Source organism: Chanodichthys erythropterus, chromosome 7, assembly GCF_024489055.1.
Source record: "Chanodichthys erythropterus isolate Z2021 chromosome 7, ASM2448905v1, whole genome shotgun sequence".
Classification (NCBI taxonomy): Eukaryota; Metazoa; Chordata; class Actinopteri; order Cypriniformes; family Xenocyprididae; genus Chanodichthys; species Chanodichthys erythropterus.
Window position 1 is genome coordinate 17,464,914 of NC_090227.1, and position 21,867 is coordinate 17,486,780.

Sequence of the window (21,867 nt, forward strand, 5' to 3'; positions counted from 1 at the left end):
AAATAGCTGACTTCCTGTTGGTCGGAGCTAATGAATGTAAATTAGAAAATTGTCCGGCTTGATGAGAATAATATGTGTACCGAGTTTGGTGACTGTAGGAAAAACTAACCCCCCCACTTTTGTCAAAAGGTGGCGCTACTGAGCCCCTCCACCACGCCCATTTCTATGGCTTTGTCCATGTGTACTGGATGACAATATTGATGTGTGTGTCGAGTTTCATGCAATTTGAAGCATGTTAAGAGCCTCAAAAACACTCAAGAATATTATTACAGTTTGACCTGTTGCCATGGCAACAATATTTCAAATATCAAAAATCCTGTCATAGGTCTACATCTGCTGTGTATTGACATTACACTGATGAAGTTTGAAGCAAATCAGGTAAAAATAAGAGGGTGATCTCAAAACATTTCAAAAAGTGATACACTTCCTGCTGCCAGTTGGTGGCGCTATAACTTTGACTCACAATAGTCACATCCATGTGATCAGACTCCTATAACGAACACACTCGTGAAGTTTCATAAAGATCAATATATGTATTAAGATGTTATAACACATTTCCTGTTTCCTTTTTCTCGCCATAAATTCGTTGCCTCGCCACGGCCAAACCGTTCGAGATATCAAAAATCCCCTGGCAATTTTTAATCATCAGTGTCTTGACTTCATGCTGACCGAGTTTGGTGGCGATCGGATTAATCGTCTAGGAGGAGTATATCAAATTCCAGAGCATGCGTTTTTCAAACAACCCTTAATAGCTGACTTCCTGTTGGCGTGGCGATTAACTTAGAGCGCGAAAGTTGTTCGGCCCGATGAGGTCTATATGTGTACCGAGTTTCATACTAATACGTGCAAGCGTGTTTAATATATGGACCAAATTTTCAGACTTTTTTCAAGGGGGCGCTGTCGAGCCCCCCTGCCACGCCCGGGTACCAGCCTCTCCGGCGTCCTAATGGCCGCGGATTCCAATGTGTGTGCCAATTTTCAAGAGTTTTTGAGCATGTTAAGGCCCCCAAAAAGCCCCGGAAGACGGAAAAAAAAAAAATAAATAATAATAATCCTTAGAAGAACAAGAGGGCCCTGCGCGAATTTTCGCTTGGGCCCTAATAATCCTTAGAAGAACAAGAGGGCCCTGCGCGAATTTTCGCTTGGGCCCTAATAATAAACGGAGCAATTCCAATAGGGTCCTCACACCATCGGTGCTCGGGCCCTAATAATAAACGGAGCAATTCCAATAGGGTCCTCACACCATCGGTGCTCGGGCCCTAATAATAATAATAATAATAATAATAATAAACGGAGCAATTCCAATAGGGTCCTCACACCATCGGTGCTCGGGCCCTAATAATAAACGGAGCAATTCCAATAGGGTCCTCACACCATCGGTGCTCGGGCCCTAATAATAATAATAATAATAATAATAATAATAATAAACGGAGCAATTCCAATAGGGTCCTCACACCATCGGTGCTCGGGCCCTAATAATAATAAACGGAGCAATTCCAATAGGGTCCTCACACCATCGGTGCTCGGGCCCTAATAATCCTTAGAAGAACAAGAGGGCCCTGCACGCTTAATTCGCTTGGGCCCTAAATAATCCTTAGAAGAATAAGAGGGCCCTGCGCGCTTAATTCGCTTGGGCCTTAATAATAATCCTAAAGAAAACAAAAGGGCCTTCAGCCCCTTAGAGGGCTTTGGCCCTAATAATCCTTAGAAGAACAAGAGGGCCCTGCGCGCTTAATTTGCTTGGGCCCTATTAATAATCCTAAAGAAAACAAAAGGGCCTTCAGCCCTTTACAGGGCTTTGGCCCTAATAATCCTAAAGAAAACAAAAGGGCCTTCAGCCCCTTACAGGGCTTTGGCCCTAATAAAAATAAACGGAGCAATTCCAATAGGGTCCTCACACCATCGGTGCTCGGGCCCTAACTAGGCCTAGACTACTTGTTCTGAGCAGGTGTCAATGAACAGGCTGTAAAACTGTCTAAGTTCTCACTCATGAAAAACTGAAGCTGATTATCTGATTATCTAACAGCAGTTGTCATTGTTTGTGTCAAACAAGTTGTGAATTTGTTGTAACATTAAATCATGACTTACTCTGTGCTCAAAGTGATGCTCAGAGCTCCAGTGGTTTCCTCTGTGGGTGAACGAGAATGACGGTAAACAATTCCAGGATACGCTTTTTTTTTCATTGGTTGTTGCGTTAAATCTTACCCAGATACAATAGTGCTATTTTCTGATTGGCTATTGTGTAGTCTCTTTCTTTTTTTTTTTGATTGGCTGATAAGTGGCAGGTTCGAGACGCGCTTGATTTCTGCCCAGTTCCATAGAGAGAGCGGTGCAGCCAGATACATTTTGGGCGCTGCGGCATATTAAATATATGATAAATAGTTTTTCTGCGTGAGAAATACAATGTGTGGCGGGAGTGCGTGACAAAAGACCGAAATGAGTGACTGTCACGCTCAATGCGTGACACTTGAGAGCCCTGGTACTCCATATTGAACTTGTGATCGATATGACCTCTCTTCATTTACTACTACAAACTGATAACGGTCAGATAAGTATGATTTGAACCATGACAATGCAATTCCACTAATGCCAACATAGTTTTCTAGTCTATTTAGAAGAATATTGTGATCAGTAGTGTCAAATGCAGCACTAAGATCCAGTAACACTAATAGAGAGATACATCCACGATCTGATAAGAGCAAATCATTAGTAACTCTAATGAGAGCAGTCTCAGTACTACGGTACAATCTAAATCCTGACTGGAAATCCTCACAGATACTATTTCTTTCTAAAAAGGAACATAGTTGTGATGATACTGCCTTTTCAAGTATTTTTGACAGAAAAGTAAGATTTGAGATCAGCCTGTAATTGACTAATTCTCTAGGATCAAGTTGTGATTTTTTTTTTTTTAAAAAGAGGTTTAATAAATGCCAGCTTAAAAGTTTTTGGTACGTATCCTAGTGATAAAGATTAATTAACAATATTAAGAAGAGAATATTATGACCTCTGGAAGCATCTCTTTCAATAGCTTAGTCGGTATAGGGTCTAACACACATGTTGTTGATTTTGATGATTTAACAAGAATTTCAACGGCATCAATATTGATTCCATGTGACAACATTAGATCTAAAGTATGATTACGACAATGAGTGGGTCCTGACACGTGTTGTCTAACACCAATAGAGTTTAGAATGTCTTTAACTGCCAATCCCAATGAGTCTTTATTATCTACATGGATATTAAAATCACCAACAACAAGGACTTTATCTGCAGCTAGTACTAACTCTGATAGAAAATCAGCAAATTCTTTAATAAAGTCTGTATGGTGTCCTGGTGGCCTATATGCAGTAGCCAGCACAAATGTCAACTTGCATAATGTTACGTAAAGTGCCATCACTTTGAAGGAATTATATTTGAAAGTCTTTTGACTAATACTGTAAATATTACTATAAATTGCAGCAACACCTCCCCCTTTGCCTTGCTGTCAAGGATTGTGTCGATAATCATAACCTTGAGGGCTAGACTCATTTAAAGTAATGTAATCGTCCAGTTTTAGCCAGGTTTCTGTCCAACATAGCACATCTAGATTATTGTCTGTGATAATATCATTTACAATAAGTGCTTTTGAAGAAAGTGATCTAATATTTAACAACCCAAGCTTTATCATTTGTTTATCATTATTTTCTCTATTTTTTTATTTGTTGAACATCAATTAAATTTTTACCATTAAATGGGTTTAGAAGTTTTTTGTTTTTACTAATTTGGGGTACAGACACAGTCTCTATGTGATAATATCTAGATGTGAGAGTTTCTATGTGTTGGGAATTATCTGACTTCTGTAACGTGAGGCAGCTAGCAGACGGTCGGTTTAGCCAGTCTGTCTGCTGCTTTTCCTGTCCTGGGCCCCAGTTTGTCATGTTTCAGCTCTAAGACTATGTGCCATATTACCAGAGAGAAGAGCAGCACCATCCCAGGAGGGATGAATACCATCTCTTTTCAACAGGTCAGGTCTGCCCCAAAAACTTTTCCAATTGTCTATGAAACATATATTATTCTGCGGACACCACTTAGACAGCCAGCCATTGAGTGATGATAATCTGCATAATCTCAGCACTCCGAACAGGAAGAGGACCAGAGCAAATTACTTCTCCTAACATTGTACTTGCGAGTTCACACACCTTTAATGTTAATTTTAGTGATCTCCGACTGGCGAAGTCGAACATCATTTGTGCTGATGTGAATAATAATTTTAGAGTATTTACGATTAGCATTAGCACCAGCACTTTAAAATTTGCTTTGATGTCAGGTGCTCTGGCTCCCGACATGTGACTATGGTGGCTGGTGTCTCTATTTTCACGTTCCGTGTAATAGAATCGCCAATAACTAGGGCACTTTCAACAGGATTCTCAGTGGGTGCATCACTGAGTGGGGAGAACCTGTTTGATGTTCTTATTGGAACAGAAGAGTGGTGTTTTCCACGGCTAGGCCGCCTCACCGTTACCCAAGTGCCCTGCTGCACGGGCTCTACAGCCGGAACCGAACAATGTACAGAGTTCACTAAGCTAGTTGCATCCAAAACAGTATCTGAAGCCCATGCATTCTTACTATCCTCGATTAAAGTTTGGATGTGTGTCTCTAATTCTGAGATTCTCTCTGTCAGCCTGACATTTATTTCCCTACATTTATGACATGTAAATCAATCATTGCTGATAGAGAGAGCTATGCTGAACATGTGCCAAATGGATGCTGGGAGAGGATGTCATGACTCACCGTGTTTGTAGACTGATCCGAGTTACCACAGCTGTTTGATGATAGTGTTGAAAAGGAGCGCGCAAGAGACTGTTGTGTGCATCTCGCTAGCTATTAACAAGCTAGCGAGATGCACACGCTTTGTAACAGCGATTTAGATTCAAAGATTACAAGCTAACGATGTCAGATTAATATGGTAGGCAATAGTATATATAAATAAAGTAATAATAATATGAGCAACAATGAATAAAAGTACGAGATTCAATAAAAGTAAGAGAAAACAAAGCTATACGGAGACACAAACCACTCTGAGTAGCGAGGCAGAGGCAGCGAGGCAGACAGGAGCAATCGAGCAAAAGAAAGAAACAAACGAATCGCATAAAGAACCTCTATTGAGCTGCATAATAATGAGGCCTTTCAGTCAGGTAGGCTCTGAAAAAAAACCCCTCTGTGATCATGTCTCAAGCTCATCATGGTGTATATCAAACATGCCGAAAAAAAACAGCTACTTTGCATCACAGAAATGAATTTTATATAATTATGTTACCTCTATGGCATTTCATATAGGCTTTTAGCTAAAAAGCATGCACATTTGGAAAAACATTGATGGATTCTCATGTTTATGTCAATTTTCTATACAGAGGAGTAATATTTATTCAATATTTATTGTCATCACTGTGAGCGCTGGATACTGTGTTTTCAATTCATACTTGCAGCCGGAGGGCGCTCTGTGCACATTTAGTCCACAAATTAATCTAAAGAAGAATAGGCCATGTGACAATCCAGGAACTAACAGGCTTCCAGAGATCGCTAACTATGGCTATTCAAAACACTTTTGAAGACAATAAATACACGATTGAGACGATGTATACATGAATTGCCTCAGAATTTGCGTCTGAATAGCACTGGCTCCGTGGGCGTGGCCGCATTAGTGGATAATGAGCTGAATCATGGAGATCTGACATGTGTCTCTTTTCATACAGATTATATAAACAGAGAATATTTGTTTTTGATTTCACTTACGCAATTTAAAACCTGACATTTCAACGTTTTTTTAGACATAAGTGTCATTTTTGTGTCATTAGTATTCACTAAGTTACAGTTGATTTTCTGAGAACTATCAGATCGGACTTCGTTCAAAGGAAGACGACAGATCACGCATCATGTTAGTTTTCTTTATTTTGCAAAAAGCACAACATTTTGTTTGTACTCTGAGTGTACACAAATAAAAGAAGATATTCTATATATTCTTTATACATTCTATATATAGTCTGTTTTGCTGCAATGCGAAAAAAAAATCCTGCAAAACGGAGTTAAAACAGCAACACACCTACATCACACAATTAGCCAAATAGTTAATTTTCAGCCCAAAACCATATTTTGGTAAATAAACACAAACTCTACATTTCAAAATGCTAAAAACCTTTTTCAACACATACTAACTCTATCAAAATACAGCAAACCTGATTCAAAATAGAGTCATTCTGTCAAACACTAGCATTAGTTTTCTATCCAACATGAACATATAGTCAATCAAAGTGCAATGACTGTCAAAATACTAAAAGTTGATGACATTACAGAAACTGCATTACTTGTGATGTTTCGGTTCTACCTGAAGAAAATATTTAATAGTTTTTAAAATTCAGTTTCCTTTTACTGCAGTAAAAGTATAATGCATATAAGCCATTCTACATTTTTGGTTGAGTGTTGAATGTGTGCATTCTTGGCAACAGAAGTGAGTCATTAATTTTGAATGTATAGTAGAAAAAGAGAAGAATAATTGCTGAAAAATGAGCATAATTGCTCAGGGCAGCTACTGATCAAATGAGTCCCCTATGCTGAACTTCAGTGTCCCCCTTGGTTGAAATCTCTTTCTGGGGTTGGGTGTGTGGTGTTGATGGTGCTCCCATAGAGGGTGGGATGGTGTCACCTTTGTAGCTAGTGCCCTATGCAGACCACATATTTTGTAAATATGGAACAGTGGTAGTGGAATCGTTGTAGTATAAAGCTTTTACTGAAATGAAAACATGAAATTGCTGCCATTGATCAACAACAAATCCAACATACATGACCTTTGGAAGCTTTTTTCCACCACAGAATAAAAAAGCATAAAAAGTAATTGTGACTTTTTATCAAAAATATTTTTTATTTTGCAATTGTGAGTTTACATCTCACAATCCTTTTTTCTCAGAATTGTGAGTTATAAACAACTAGGGCTGAAACGATTCATCGAGTTACTCGATTAACTCGATTACAAAAATCCCTCGAGGCAAAAACTCTGCCTCGAAGCCTCGTTAAATTCCTATGACGCGCACTATACGCGCAGGGATCTGATTCACACGGGCCGTTGTTCAGTGTTCAGGAAGCACACCATAGCGCGTGACATTTTGAATTTAGTTGGCGCGATGGCGGAAAGTAAAGATAGATATGATGTTTAGCTTTGATGTTTTTAAGTAGTAAACGTATTCACGTTCAATTGTAAGAGAGTATAGCCTAAAAAAAGAACCCCTTCACACACACACGCATGCACCCTCGTCTCTCTCCCGCGCCAGTCAGACCAATCGCGGCAATCCATCACATATGCTTAAACTTTTTATGTAGCCACGCAACAATAATTTCAGCATGCATTCACTGTATACACAGGGACGTGATGTTGTGACGCGATTTTTGTGATGCAAGCCAAATGCACCGTTCTATTGAAAATGATTGTATGTAGGCTATTTCTGCTGTACCAAACTGCAATGAAGCAACTGGTCTGACTGGGGCGTCACTCTTCCTCACACACGGCATGTGTTTTTGTTCTCAGGTGGGTAATTTGCAGAAGGTGCAATCCTTTGTTTGTAATGTTGTATTAAGACGACAAAACTAAGGCCAAATGGCCTTTACTATTTAAGTTTGTATTCATAGTTTTACATGTTATACATGTTTTACAGTAAGTTGACTTAACTGTATTGTTATATAATTGTTGGCACTGGCACTTATAAACACTAAATGGGTAAAAAATTGCAATAAAAAGCTTAGTTTTGGAGCCAAATGTTGGAGTTGGAACCAATACCTCTGTTTTTTTTAGAAATAAAAGCCAAATGCTTGATCATTTTACAGCCACATCATTTTTACTATGCATTATTATCCGATTAATCGATCGATTAAGTGCTAGATTACAGTTTTTTCCAATTGCTAACACACAATTTTTCAAACTAGTCTGGTTTTATCAAAACACTTAACACAATTCACAAAACCACACACCCAAACTGCAAAATACCTCATATATCCTGCAAAATGAAGCACTGCAACCGAAACTACACAGAGCATTATCAAAATCAAACTTTTGCATGAAATGGCACACACTTCATTCATATTACCAGATTTTTGCCTAACCACCTACACACTGATGGGCATAATGAAAAGCACCCCCATCTTTAGTATGCTTTGCCATAATACTAAAATATGTATCAGATTGTTCACATGCACAGAAATATTTGCAGATACACACACATGCTGTTGCAACATTTTTATTTTTTTTCCTTCACAACAGTAAACAAGTCAGTACAACATAAGCACAGCAGATATATTTACATGGGACTGAACAAAAATATTCTTACAAAAAAAGTAAACTGAAAAAGAAAATTTCTGAAAAAAAATATATTACAGTAAAAAAAACAAAACAAAAAAAAAGGCAAGAAAAATAATTAGGCAGCATCTTGCCGCACAGCCGGGTCTGGCCACAACGCCTCGTCAACATCACAGGCAATATCTTCCCTTGCCAGACATCGAGGGAAGAAGCGCCTTGAGTGCCTTATCCATCCCTGAATTGCACCCACATCAATCTCATCACATGCCTCTTCCATGGCCTGCACAAGAGGCATGCGCACAAAGGGCTGCCGGTCGTATACCTTCCACCGCCATGCCGAAAAGAATTCTTCTATGGGGTTCAGAAATGGTGAGTATGGTGGGAGGTATTGCACGAGAAATGTTGGGTGGTCAGCAAACCAGTTTTGGACTGGGGCTGCACGATGAAAGCTCACGTTGTCCCATACTACAACGTACCGGTTTCTTTGATGGTCTGCATCATTCATACGCTCTGGTGGTATGAGAATGTTGTGAAGTCTGTCCAGAAATGTGAGAATATGGGCTGTGTTGTATGGTCCAAGTTTGGCATGACGGTGGAGGACACCATGCATATTGGAGATGGCAGCGCACATTGTGATGTTCCCACCACGTTGGCCAGGAACATCTATAATGGCTCTGTGGCCAATGAGGTTTCTCCCTCTTCTTCTGGTCTTTGCTAGGTTGAACCCAGCCTCATCTATAAAGATGAACTCATGTGGGATTGCATGAGCATCCATTTCCAGTACTCCCTGAAAACAAAGAACAAAAATCACTCAATATGGTGTTATCCAGTACACTGGGAAACAATGTTGTGTGTAGTGTACTGCAGTCAATATAGTACTTACATCCACATATGCTCGTCTGAACTCTTTGTTTCTTTGAGAGTTTCTCTCAAACGGCACCTTATAAAGTTGTTTCATTCTGATTTGGTTTCGCTTGAGAATGCGAGCCAATGTGGACAGACTAACTCGTTGAATGTTGTTGAATAAGGTGTTGTCTTGGATGATGTGGCTTTGAATTTCTCGTAATCTGATTTCATTATTTTCCAAAACCAAGTTTACAATGGCAGCTTCCTGTACCCCGGTGAACATTTGGCCCCTTCCTCCACCATGGTGTCGTCTCTCAGTCCTTTAGAAAAAATAAAATAAAAATATATATAGGGCTTGGACAATGCAGCCTAAATATTTTCCCCCACAGTAGAGTACATTGTACAGGAAACTTGTACAGTTCATGAATGGCTGATGTCATACACTAAGTAAACAGGTGTCACCCAACTGATACACTATGACATGGGGTATACTACATGTGTACTACATGAAATTTTGGTTACATACCTGTTCTCCAGTCTAAAGGTCCGGATGACAGAGGCGACAGTAAAACGGCTCAAGTTTGGCTGCACTCTCTGTCCAGCCTCACGCATTGTCAACCCATGGTTGATGACATGATCTACTAAGGTTGCTCTGATTTCATTTGAAAGTGTTTGTCTTCTTTGGCCATGAACTCCTCTACCTGCTCTACCCCTACCTCTCACTCTTCCTCCCCCTCTTATTCTCAACCTCCCTCTTCCTCTTCCTCTTCCTCTCTCTGCAATGTCTTCCATTGTTGTTGTAAAAAAAAAAGGTTCTCACCTGTGGTCTTTTCATAGTGCTTACATCCTGATTGAAGTGTTAACAATTAACCACTGAGGTGTTTGGCCAGGTGGCACATGTAATTGGCCAATTAGCTCATGTAGTGTCATTTTGAATGGCAGTGTTTTGAAATGGCAAACATGTGACTTTATGTCAGATTGTTGTGTCTTATGCAGAGAACTGTATTTAGTGAATTTAAAAAGTGCTATTTTGAAATGCAAAATGTGTGTAAAACAGAAAAGGTGTTTAGACTTTTGGAGACTTGAGAAGAAGTTTTGCTCTCTGTGTGTCAGTTTAAATAATTGTGCTGTGCATGTCATTTTAGTGTGTTAGCAATTGGAAAAAACTGTAATCGATTACAAAAAGAATCGATAGCTGCAGCCCTACTTACAACCTCTAGTAAAGACATCAAATGACAAAACACAGATGATGTTCATCTAGTTGTAGAACTAATTGTAAGGAGGTCGTAGTATAGTGTTAGATGCTGTCATCATACTGTTCAGGATGATGTATCCAGTTTATTTACTTGTAAAGGCAACACAACACAAAACATATGATTAAACATTAATAGAAAAAAATCTATAAAATGAGTAAATAAATATAAATAACAAATAAAATAAGTATTTAAATATAGTTAAATATAATGCATGGTTTTTAAAAGATCATTACATTCACAGCTTTAATAAAACCCACATCATGTGGCTGTACAATGCCGTTAATGAGATGTGATCTTTATTGAAGACTTCATAGTCATAGTTGGCGCTCATGCGCTATAACTTAAAAACGCTACTTGCTAATAATTTATACAATTTAGCTTGATAAATGGATCACTTTGTAATATCTTCACCCTGAGCACATGATTTTTCCACCTCTTTAGAAACAACTGGTGCAAATCCAGATTTGGAGGCCAATAAACACAATTGAACTGAACACAATTGAACACAATCAGAGATTCTAAGCTATAATCCACTCACTGATCAAAACACTGGAGATTTTGTTCAGCGCTTAGTTCTGCTCGCTCGCGAATCCTTTCATTAAAAAAGTGTAGACATGAGTGGTCTTTGCGCACATTAGAGGCTATATATAACCTATTGAGTAAAAGTTTTGTATTTCATTATGCTTAGTGGAACGATGCCAATTACACGCTGCAAAATTTCAGGACAAATATCTGCATATGCGGGATTCACTCTCAAAATAGCGGTGAATGATAACCATAGTATGGGACAAAAATAAGATGTCAAAATACTCTAGATATGCATTAAGCCATGTAAATGCAGACTTAAGATTAATAGAAAAATATTAATATCAAAATATTTTTTAAATTCTATTCCAATTAATTGTAAAAGTAATAACTTGTAAATATGGTACGAATTACCCATAATATGAATATACCTGTAAGTATGAAAATAAATTTCAAAAGTAATTTTGTCCACTCCTGAAATGGCTCATACCATTAACAGTACATGAGTAGTTGAATTAATCATGCTATAAAACTGACCTTATTCAGGGATGTGCATTTTCTTGCATGGACGAAGAACATAATATGCCTTCTCTCCCCACATGCATCAATGAGCACCAATAGCATTTGGTCACCTTTTTATTATAGAAACTTTTTATAAAAAGAAACTTTTAAAGTCTCGTGTTTGACCCCAGTAAAAACATTTACAGCATATACATTGTGGCATTTTGTGAATAGTTTTACATAAGCATTGATATTTTTAACTTTGATTTTAATAATTTTATTATACATGGAATCATTATCATTACATTAAAATATTTCACTGAAAAACTTAACATACATTGACCATTTTTATCACAGGAACATCTGCAAAACGTAATCTTTTAAATGTCTTTTGCCATTCAAGAGATACGTTAAAAAATAGTTTATCCAGTCATGAAATTGAAGTATTTATGAATTACTCATTCACACCGATGTTTTTTTAAAAAATGATTTATTCAAATTTTTAAACGTATTAAATAGGTTGCAGCAATTAATATTTAGTCAGAAGCTCTAGTAAAATTTATTTTATTTTTAGGGCTGAGATAATACATTGATTCTCGATTGAATGAATCTGGATTGATCCTGATATTTTCTCTCTCGAATCGATTCTGATCTTAATTTTAACAGCAAATGGTGCTATAGGCTAGTTTTTAGCTGCACACTCAAACGCTCACAAAGAAGAATGCTGGACAGTGATCGTGCTTTTGGCTGGTTCATGTAAGTGGTTAAATATACATGCACCTTAGCTCAGAATGCTTTTATGATGCAAGATTAATGTAAACACAGCCCACTGCAAACACCTTGTCATTCGCTTCAACCTTTTCGAACTTTATGATTGATGAAATTAGGTTTAAGTGGTGTGTGTATAGGAACTGAAAGCAAGCACAGGATGGGTGTTTTAAAGATGTAGTGCCATTTTCTGTTAAAAACTTAGCTCAGAATCAATTCGAGATTCATCAGAAAATATCAGAATCGCTCCAGATTCTTTGTTCTTTATTTGTTATGAGGCATAAATCTCAATTTTAACAATGAGGAGTAACATACAGACAGTGATTTGTGTGCAGCAATAATGTGCACAGTTCTAATATACTGTCTTAACATAACTTTCATAATATGGTTGGTTTCTATTAATATTGAAGGCTATATGGTTAATATAAAGCTCTGTTTGACATGATTTTGTATTGGGGTCCTTGCTCCATGTCTCTGTCTTATAAGGGGTCCTTGCCCTCTTTTGAAGCTGCACAAACAGGTTGCTAATAAGAATTCTTAGGGCTTCAGTAGTAAAGTATGGAATGGTATGGTTATGATATTATTTAGTATGGTGTTATAGTTAACTTGTTGACTCTGATACTGTGTGGAATGTTTTTATATGGTTTTAGGATGAACCTTAGATGGTGCACTTTATTTGGATTGAATATTAAATCTAATCTAAATCTCTTTCTTTAAATCTCAGCATACTACTTTGTTTTGATGTAAGTGAATTGATTTGTTTGCTACCTTTGTCTTATTTCAGGTGGCATATACCTTTGATGCCGGTCCTAATGCTGTTATTTACACCTTGCAAGAGCACTTACCAGAGTTTGTACAGGTGGTTCGTCATTTCTTTCCCTCAGAAGCCATTGAATCAGAGTAAGTTGCAAAAATCAGGCATGCTGTTGATATTGACACTTTGACAGTAAAACAAACACTGCAGCTCTTCACAGCACATTAAGTTATAACTCAACTCAGTAACTTTTATTTGCAGGTTTGTCAGAGGTCTTCCTGTATGTTCAGCTGACCTCTCTGAGGAGCTGAAGAGAGACCTTAATATGGAGCCCACTCCAAAGGGCATACACTACATAATCAGCACTAAGGTAAGTGTCTGAAAACTGCACTAACTGTAAGGCACATTCATTTTCTACTAGTACTTTTACGGAGAACGAAAATACCTTGTTTGTCTTAATATTTTTTATGTAACGCTTTACCCTTATTAAATTCTGTGTCAGTAAATATGGTGGTGTATGCATGACCTGTTTTATCATAATTGCTGCATAACTTGTTTTTAGGCTGGTCCTGGACCATGTGTGGTGGAGGATCCAAGCCAACATTTGTTGGGTGTTGACGGGCTGCCCAAGAAGAGAGTAGTATCAGAATAACCTTAAAGATCTTTGTAGATCAAGAAAAAAAAGAAAAGATTTTTCATAAATAGATAGTTTGTAAATATATTTCAATATAAATTGTCGTGTAACGAGTACATTTACTTTAATTAAAATAATTATTTTAATGATGACACAATTTGTCTTTTTGTCTGATCTGCATAAAGGGATTTTTTATCTTTGTTTCCATTGAGAAGCACCCATAAATGCATGTATATCTGTGGTTTCACTCAGATATAGAGTGTGTGAAGAATTATTAGGTACGTTGATTTTCTGATCATAGATCATTCTGATCATATCATAGAAGAAAAGACACATGTTAACTGCAAAAGAATTAAGAATTAAGGTGAAGAATTAAGTATGAAACCACCAGGAACCCTTTAGTCTCCAGCGCCACCATTTTCCAGAACTGCAACCTACCTGGAGTCTCCAGAAGTACAGGGTGTCAGGATCTCAGAGACTTGGGTTTGGTAAAAAATCCTAAAAAAGGACCCCTATAATTAATAAGAATCACATGCTGAAGTGTTGTAAAATATATGAAGACTGTTTTTTTATATATAGGCTATTTTTTATATATATGGGCATTTAATAATTTTTGACTTTCCAAGTTAAATGTCTTTTTTGGCTCATTTTGCCTGTAAAAGAAAATGTACCTATGTACCTGCATATTTTCTTTGCAAGTCACGAGTCAAGAAAAAGAATTAGCAGAAAGGTCTCCTTTATCTGAGCTTATGAACCTCAATTTTTGGCCAAAAAAAAAAGCATTATTTGTGGGTAATTTTGGCAATATTGAATACAATTTTAAAATATTCTGTACAATTTATCACACTAGTGTGCTTTAATGTTTAGCCAGGAGGTTTGTTTTGAAATGCTTTTATTTTGTACAAAATAGCACAAAAAGTCACACGTGTGGTGTTCCCGGTCAAAAATGGCCAGCCTACAAAAAAAAAAAAAAAAAAAAAAAAAAAATTAATTAATAAAATATAGCTGGTTATTCCGTGTGAAATCAACCAAATTTCAGAAACTTCCCTGGCTCAATTTTTTGATTTTGTTAATTTTTTTTTTTTTTTTTGTAGAAAGACAAACATAAATAGTGATGAAAGCCAAAATAATAAATGTCACAGATGTATATTTACAGAGTAATCCACTATTTTGTAGCGGGGGGTCAAAATGACAATTTTCACCTGAGAATTGGAGACAATTTACAGGGGTGTAAAAATGACTTTGTGGCAGCATCATTATTTTATTTTTGCACAGAGATTGATAGTTCTATTATTAAAATCTGTTGACTTTAGCAATCTTATTTCATTTTATATCAGCAGCGACAGTTCAAAAATGGCAAAAGGCACTTGTGTTTTTTGCCTCAAGTTTGCATTCCTGTAATTCTGAAAGTCTAAGAGGACAGTCTTTGGACAGGGTCATGGTGAATGAAATCATGAGAATGATTACATGCATGAGAAGTTACATCAATGAATAATCAATAATCAATGAATCATTAAGTACACCTAGAGATTTCTATAAATATTTATTCTATAGATATAGTTTCTTGTTTGCAATTTCCGATATGGATAATGGATTATTTTTACATAATTGATTTATATTAGATGATGAATACTGTGTAACATCTGATTGATCAGAGATGCATCAGAAAAATAGAGACAGATGACAACAAATACAACATTTTACATTACAGTATGCCATACTGCAACTCACCCTTCATCTGTAAAGTGAAGTACAGTATAAATTCACTCATGGCGCAGTGAGTACATTTACTGTATTGGCAGCAAACTGTTCTAGCACATAACCTCATGGCTGCGCCATACTTCACACCTTTTGATAAAACTGAATAGATACTATGGATTTTATGTTATGCAAGTTAGATAATGTAAGTGTATTTTCTAATGTGGCATCTGTAGCCTGTAACACTTTAATTATTTCAGCAGCAATGGTGATTTGAAACATGTATCTTGCATTGTTTGCTATTGAATTAATTGATTGTTAGAAGTACTAAATTGAAAGAAGATCATTTTGGATCAGTGGTGCTTAAACCAAATGTTCTCATTACATATCACAATGATCTTGTGTTTTGAAACGATGATTATGTAGAATGAAAATATGTTCAACTAGAATGAAAGCATGAGATTAGGCTTTGAAAGAATGACTCGCTGTGTTACAAGTGTGATCAGTTTAGAGTTTTGTACTAAGAGTTTTGAAAATGTACACCTGTGAAAGTAGTACCAAAACAATTAAAAAAACTAAGTAGCTTTTATAAACATGCCTTAGAAAAAAACATTACAAAAAAAAAAAACAATCACCGATCAGGCATTACATTATGACTACCTTCCTAATATTGTGTCGGTTCCCATTTTGCTGCCAAACCAGCCCTGACCCATCGAGACATGGACTCCACTAGACCCCTGAAGTTGTGCTGTGGTATCTGGCACCAAGATGTTAGCAGCAGTTCCTTTAAATACTGTAAGTTGTGAGGTGGGGCCTCTACTGATCGGACTTGTTTGTTTAGCACAGGGGTTCTCAGCCTTTTGCAAGCTGGGCCCCCCCAAAGCTGGTTCATTGCAGTTGGGGCCCCAGTATAATATATATAAATGGCAAAATAGCTACATTAGAGACCATTAATGTAGGCTATGTTTTAAATTTTCGGTTCATTATGAAACAATAGCGGAATATGGTAATGGGAAAGAGTAATTGAATGTTTAGCTGACAAATGTGCTAAAGTTGTCATATCAGTTGTCAGGGGCGGAGCCAGACATTGTAAACATTCGGGGCTTAGCCCAAATCTATGTTTGTCCAAAGACATTTTGATTTTCTATTAACAGCTTTACTGACATGAAAGGAGCTTTTGTTGCCGTATTCTTGTTCAGAAAATGTACATTATTTGACACTGTAATTTGTAAAACTGTATTGAACGTACCAGCTCTAGGGGGGTCCGGGGGCATGCTCCCCCGGGAGAAAATTTTGTACATTTTAAGGTTAAATGCATCAATCTGGTGCACTCTGGAAACACAAAATTAAGAGCTTCAACACATGTACAGTGTGCAAATTGAACAAAGAAACAGCATTGACTTGTACCTGGACATTAAAAAGGGTTCAAACATCTTTTTTTACAATACTTTTGTACTCATTTCTTTTTAAAAGATAAATCCTTGAGCTTTTATTTTGATCATCACCAGCTGATCGTGTGCGCAAATGTGCGAGAGAGAGAAAGCGCGGCTGGTGTATGGTCGGATACTGTAGAAAAGCGGTATTGAACTGCTTAACGTATTTTAATAGAGAGATGTGTTAAGAAAAAATATATTTTGAGAGCACTGTTAAGAAACCTCTAACCTGAAATTCCTGCTTGCTGACTGTCTCGCACTCTTGCGGTTGACTGTGCTAGCTCCTCCCCTACCTGCTGCATATTCAACAGAGAGGAAGAAACGGAGTAGCCCACAGGCTACCGACAGCAAAGAAATGTATTCTATAGGCTAGATTATTTTTAAGGTCTATTTTTACAGGCTGTATGCAGTATATGCAAAGCCAAAGAGCAGTGAAATAAAGCAACTTATGATTTCGGGGGTTTACATAGGCTATTGTCCAGTTTCATATTTTCTCAGTGACAGTCATTACATTCGGGGCTTGACTCAAAACATTCGGGGCTGAAGCCCCGGCAAAATCGGCTGGCGCCGCCCCTGTCAGTTGTTATATCACAACAAAAACCCTTCAACCGGAACGAACAAGAGTCTCGAGGCCTGCCGCTGCTCTGAGTGAGTGACAGGAGGTGTGTCTCTGTTCAACTGCGGTGTGCGTGAACGCGCTGTCGGAGAGAAGAGAGAGAAAGCATGCGATATTGAACTCTTTAACATATTTTAATAGAGAGATTTAAAAAATTATATTTTGACTGCACTGTTAAGAAACCTCAAACCTGAAAGATCCGGGGCTTTTGGAAAAACATTCAGGGCTCCAGCCCCCTTAGCCCACCCCTAGCACCATCCTGACACTGATATGACAGTTCAACAAACAAGTTAATAATATTAAGTCACTTACATTTTAGACGAAATAATGACTGTTTTGATCTATTTTAGAAGTGAAAATAGATCCGATGAATCCAAACAAAGATCACAACATAGCGCATCTCACAGCAACACTCAATCGTGTTTTGAATGATTCAGTGTTTTGAACAAATCGTTTGAGTCAAAGATTCAATGACCCATTCACAAACATCTGTCTCATTCTTGATGAAGCGGCCGTTTGAACGAATCGTGAATGAACGACTCAATGACTCGCTTAATAAAACCGCTTATCGCCTGCATTTACGCTCACTATCGACAAACCAATCAAATTTGTTCTAAACTTTTTTTTTTTAAATCAGTCCAAACACATTTTAATTATTATTCAGGAGTTATGCATATACAAAACTATAACTTTTTATGAAAGTAGTTTAGTGATATTTTTTTTTTTTTTTTTTTTGCAAATTTGTCAAAAAAAAAAACATTTTTCAGTTTTTTTTCCTCCCATCCTGTAGCCTACTCAAGGGGTCATGAACTAAGAAATCAAATTTTTCTTGAGCTTTTGACATGTAAGAGATCATCATACTATAAGAATATCCTGTAAGTTTCAGAACTGAAAACTGCATTGTTAGTCCAAAAACAGCTTTTATTGTAACCAAGCCCAGATAACAACAATTCATTGTGGAATGTGCCTAGCTATTTAATAGATAGGTGAAGGACTGCCTCTGCAGAAGAAATCAGCGCCTACTTTAACACTGCAATGTTAGCCCCGACCACTGGCGTGTTAGTGAAATGACGAGGAGAGGAGCGATATAGGCCTAAAAATAACACTACCTTTCAAAGGACCCTAATGCTAGGAATATGGCTATTTATTTTCAACAATCTGAATGTCTCAGTTGAGTATTATTTATTTATATTTGGTACATTTCACTGTGGACTCTTTGGTAAATCAATCGCATTTCGGTGCAGGCTTTGCAACCTGTGACCAAGATGGGTCTTGTGCATGTTGCCCACTTGGGTCCCACCTAGTGACAGGTGCAGTCCTGCATGAAATCCATGTGGGCAGTTAACATGGGGCCATTATGTAACCTGCAGACAATCCCATATAGAGCCCATTTTTCAGCCCATTTCAAACCCACATGGGTCCCACATACAAATGGGTTAAAAAACAGCTTTTTTTTTCAGCGTCGCGTCATTTTACATCACTACAGGGAGATGTTCGCAGAGCTCTGTGTTGATTCAGTGCAGAATATATTGGTATTTAGCAACAGCGGCCGTGAATCAGTGTGTTTTCGGTAGTTTTTGTATTATATTTATCATCGTAATGGTAAATTATTGTGTTTGTGGAGGTTGCACAAATTTCAGCCTGTCAGGACATTGAATACAGAGGTTTACTAACAAGAAAAACTACGCTGCTATCTTCTGTGCCGGGGTTTGTTTTGTGCAGGTGAAGAGACGGGACTTCACTTCTGCATCTGCGTCGAAAAACGCATTCATTTTAGACTGGAGGATTATCATCCTGGCGATATGATGGAGTTCAACATTGTAATACTTCTGTAAATGATTCAGGGCTCTTAAGTTTTGGAGACAGGCAAGAGTGACATCTCCAACCCCCCATTATTATAAAAACAAAACAAAACAAAAAAAACTTTCGCCACCTTCTCTGGGGCAGCATCCTGTAACCTGGCCTCAGGGTGAATGAGATGATTGCCTTTTACTTGACACCTTTGAAAGACAGATGCAAGGATTAATGCATCCACAATGATTTGTGATCCCACAGGATTTAGTGAGACTGTAGTGGGTGGACATCGATGCCTCTAGGGGGGTCCGGGGGCATGCCCCCCGTAGGAAAATTTTGTACATTTTAAATTTAAATGCATGAATCTAGTGCATTCTAAGAGCAAAATTAAGTGACTAGATCAATGAAGAAATTTGTTCTCTTGTAAACAATTTTGTGCTCTAAAAGTAATTTATTTATTGCTGATGGTTGGGCACATTAGTCATGTACACAACATATAGTAGGCTAAATGAGAGTTCATAAGTGGTCAAACATGTAGAGTACACATTTAAACCATTAAAAATATGTAGCAGAAGAGGTTACCTTGTGCCTGTGTCTGTATTTGTGGAATGGTCACTCTTTGATTTGTTAACCAATCCAGAATGCACTAAACACACCACTTCATTATAGATAAAAAATAAAAAATTAATAAAAATATATAATCATAGGCTGACCAATAAAAAAATAAAAAAATAAGTAAACTAGGTGAGTGTATATAATTCAGCAGCAAAAAGTATTCTAGCCTAATTCTTGGAAGAAAAAAAAAAGCTATGGAATGGCTTCAGATGACTTTGAATATAGTGCACGAAAACTTAATTGGTGCTAGTCTACTTATTTTGCTCTATGACTCCCACTTTTGCCATATAAAGGAGCGCAATTATCAGACGGTAATTTAAATAGCGCGTCATATCCGTATTCATATTTTGAGACTGTGGCGGGACCAATTAGAATGTGGCGAGCTGCCACAGTCTAGTCAATGTATGGGAAACACTGATCCATGGCCAGGATATAAAATGTGACATGATTTTAAAAGTGACCTATAACATTGACGATGCAATACACTTTAATTTATTTAGTGCTAATAAAATTATTAAAACTATTTGGAGGGAGAGATGTTTAATGTAACAAAATGTCAGTCATCGTGTGATAGCAAAATATAACTAGGCCTAGACTACTTGTTCTGAGCAGGTGTCAATGAACAGGCTGTAAAACTGTCTAAGTTCACACTCATGAAAAACTGAAGCTGATTATCTGATTATTAACAGCAGTTGCCATTGTTTGTGTCAAACAAGTTGTGAATTTGTTGTAACATTAAAACAGGAGATCATGACTTACTTTGTGCTCAAAGTGATGCTCAGAGCTCCAGTGGTTTCCTCTGTGGGTGAACTAGAGCTTAGATTCTCTGCCCGAGCCCGAGCCCGGACTCGGCCCGACCCGACCCGCGGGCCGGGCCGATATTTCCCGCCACCGTCCTCGGGCCGGGCCGGGTCGGGCCCTTGATAAAGCACGTCATGTGTCATGCGCAGTGTCTCGTCCTCCGAATGTCGTCCTGCATGAGAAATATAATGTGGCGGGAGTGCGTGACAAAAGACCGAAATGAGTGACTGTCACGCTCAATGCGTGACACTTGAGAGCCCTGTAATTATATTAAATGAATAAACTTACACACGCTGTGCTTCTTCACCGTTTTTACTTGAATCAATTTCAACACTGATGAATACAAATTATGTAGCCTAGTATGCATACAGTCTCACACTCACACAAAACAGTTTTAAATGATGTGGTGGTAATGTAAATACTCAAATTTCATGCATGCAAGTTCACACAACTACATAATCACGGCGTCATATACATCCTCACACTATCAGTGAATGGGCACGGAATAAACTCATAACACAGAATTAATGAATAAAGGATAACATGAAACACATACAGTAACACTATATGTTTGGCCGCCGGCGGGAGACATGATCACGGATCCGTTAGAGCAGCTCGATGAAGACTTACGGTGCACATTTTAAGTTTTGTGTTTGATTATTACATTCGGTAACTAACCGCACGTTTTATCTATAAGCTAATACCAGCCGGTTTCTGTCCTGTTCTCCACTGCTTCTCCTCACACAACAGCTCAAGTCTCTTATGACCGTTATACTGTCTAATTCTGGCCTGTCCCTGCTCTTTTGACCACATAGCAGGCTAATTGTATGGCTGTGATTAGTTATACGAGTATAAATAAGCATTTACAATTTCCTCAGCATCCGAACTGTCATTGCGATCCATTGTTTTCCTATAGACCCCTTAAAAGTTTGTAAACATGCCAACGTTTCCTGGTGGGTGGGGCTTACCTGGAGGCAAAAAGAGACGCTGGACTCAATGTTGACGAGCGTAAATAGCATGTTTTAAGAGGGATTTATTAAACAGATGCAGAAGAAGGTTCAGAACTGTCCGAATATGTACAGTCACTGACTCTGCGGGACCATGACAGCTATTTTTGTAAATTAACTTAAGTTTTGGATATTTCCTAGACAATTACTTTCGGGTGGTTCAGGGAATTTTGTCAAGGCTTATTGTCTATGTAACCTATCGCTGGGCTAATTATGATTAGCAATGTGGATTATTTTAAGAGATCATTCAAAGGATGGCACACACATCTATCGCTGCCCAACCAGCAATGACATGTGGG

At 37.8% G+C, this 21,867-nt stretch overlaps 1 protein-coding gene across 6 annotated transcripts in view; it reads left to right on the forward strand.

Moving 5' to 3' along the window:
• mvda (mevalonate (diphospho) decarboxylase a) overlaps positions 1-13,715 on the forward strand; it is a 180,411-nt gene extending 166,696 nt beyond the window's left edge. For all 6 annotated transcript variants that reach the window (XM_067389059.1, XM_067389060.1, XM_067389058.1 and 3 more), the window contains 3 exons: positions 13,001-13,116; positions 13,232-13,340; positions 13,533-13,715. In XM_067389059.1, coding sequence (XP_067245160.1) covers positions 13,001-13,116; positions 13,232-13,340; positions 13,533-13,622 — 315 coding nt within the window. In that variant the 3' untranslated portion in view covers positions 13,623-13,715. The remainder of the gene's footprint in view (positions 1-13,000; positions 13,117-13,231; positions 13,341-13,532) is intronic.
• Positions 13,716-21,867: the final 8,152 nt, after the last annotated feature.